The 1,759-nt window shown below is 26.6% G+C and overlaps 1 protein-coding gene across 1 annotated transcript in view; it reads left to right on the top strand.

The window, feature by feature from the left end:
• Positions 1-1,759, top strand: part of FBXO18 (F-box protein, helicase, 18) — a 20,244-nt gene that overhangs the window by 16,475 nt on the left and 2,010 nt on the right. The window contains exon 14 of the mRNA XM_017727992.1: positions 1,502-1,623. Coding sequence (XP_017583481.1) covers positions 1,502-1,623 — 122 coding nt within the window. The remainder of the gene's footprint in view (positions 1-1,501; positions 1,624-1,759) is intronic.

The following is a 1,759-nucleotide window of genomic DNA, read 5'->3' as shown; positions in this document are numbered from 1 at the left end:
TAACATTAAATTTCAGTTTATATTTATAAAAATGTTATTAAATTAATAAAATTTAATAGTAATAAGTAATAATAAATATAAAGAGTAAATAAATTAAATTAAGAGAATTCGTTTAGAAATTTAAAGTTAACATTAAAGGCTAAAAATGTAAAAGAATTATTAGATTTGTAACTAAATAATGATGCTAATGATAAATATTAAAACATTAAATTTCAGTTTATATTTATAAAAATGTTATTAAATTAATAAAATTTAATAGTAATAAGTAATAATAAATATAAAGAGTAAATAAATTAAATTAAGAGAATTCGTTTAGAAATTTAAAGTTAACATTAAAGGCTAAAAATGTAAAAGAATTATTAGATTTGTAACTAAATAATGATGCTAATGATAAATATTAATACATATTAACAATTCATTAAAGTAAGGAAATTAATTTTAAAATGTAAACTTAAGTTTAGGATTAAAAGATCGATTGCATTTTTAAAACTAAGTAACAATATTAAAGATAAATATTAATAATACATATTAACAAATCAAGAAAGTTTAAGAATTCAAATTAAAGTTTAAGATTCAGTCATTAAATCTATTAAACTAAATTGATAATAAATGTTAATAAATACTGCTGATAAAGATGAGTCAGGAATTAATTAAATTAAGAAGATTAAAAAATAAATTTAGAAGGAAATTTAAGTTTCAAATGTAGAAACTTTAAATGCATAAAGCTAAATTAATGAGGACTATTAGTAATAAATATTAACAATTGAATTAAGAAAATTAGCTTAAGAATTAAAATTAAGGTTTAAAATTAAATAATGGAATGAAATCAATTTGAATATTGATAATAAATATTAATAATAAATACTATTGATAAATATTAGTCAGGAATTAATTAAATTTTAAAACTTTACATTTAAAAATTAAATTGAAAGTGAAATTTAGGTTTAAAATATAAAAACTTTAGATGTATAAAACGAAATTAATAAGGACTATCAGTAATAAATATTAACAATTAAACTAAGAAAATTAGCTTAAGAATTGAAATTAAAGCTTCAAATTGAACAATTAAATTTATAAAACGAAATCAATAATAAGTATTGATAATAAATGTTAACAATAAATGCTGCTCAAGATGAGCCAAGAATTCATTAAATGAAGAACCTTTACATTAAAAAGTTTCAATTAAAGTGAAATTCCAGTTCCAAAGGTAAAATCTTTCCGTGCCTAAAAGGGGAATTATTAATAAACATGAATTAACGGATTAATTAAATTAATAACACTTAACAAGTGAATTCTTTGATTAATCCAATTCACTTCCCAGTGACTATTAGTCATAAAGAATTAAAAAACGAAGCAGTCAATCAATCAATCGATCGATCAATCGATCGATCGATCAATCATCAATCAATCGATCGATCAATCGATCATCCTGATGGATGGGGGCGTTGGGACGGAATTCCGGCTGGGAATGGCCGCGGATAACCGGGAATTGCTGCTGCAGGAGACGTGAGGGGAGGCCGCGCCGGGAGGATGGCCGTGCTGTCCCGGAGCAACTGGAACGTGTTTGAGGACGCCGTGGAATTCACCGGGAGAGACCCCCCGGCCAAAATCCACGTCATTGGGGTGAGGGGAGGCAGCCAGCAGGGCTTCCCACTCCGGTTCCAAGGATTTCAGTCAACATTCCAGGAAAAAGCAGGAATTTCTTGTGGCTGGGGATGTCCTTATTCTCCAAGCTGTGCAGGCCTCATCCCGTTTTTAG

This window comes from Corvus brachyrhynchos, unplaced genomic scaffold, assembly GCF_000691975.1.
Source record: "Corvus brachyrhynchos isolate BGI_N302 unplaced genomic scaffold, ASM69197v1 scaffold182, whole genome shotgun sequence".
NCBI lineage: Eukaryota > Metazoa > Chordata > Aves > Passeriformes > Corvidae > Corvus > Corvus brachyrhynchos.
This window is presented reverse-complemented; position numbering and strand designations above follow the sequence as displayed.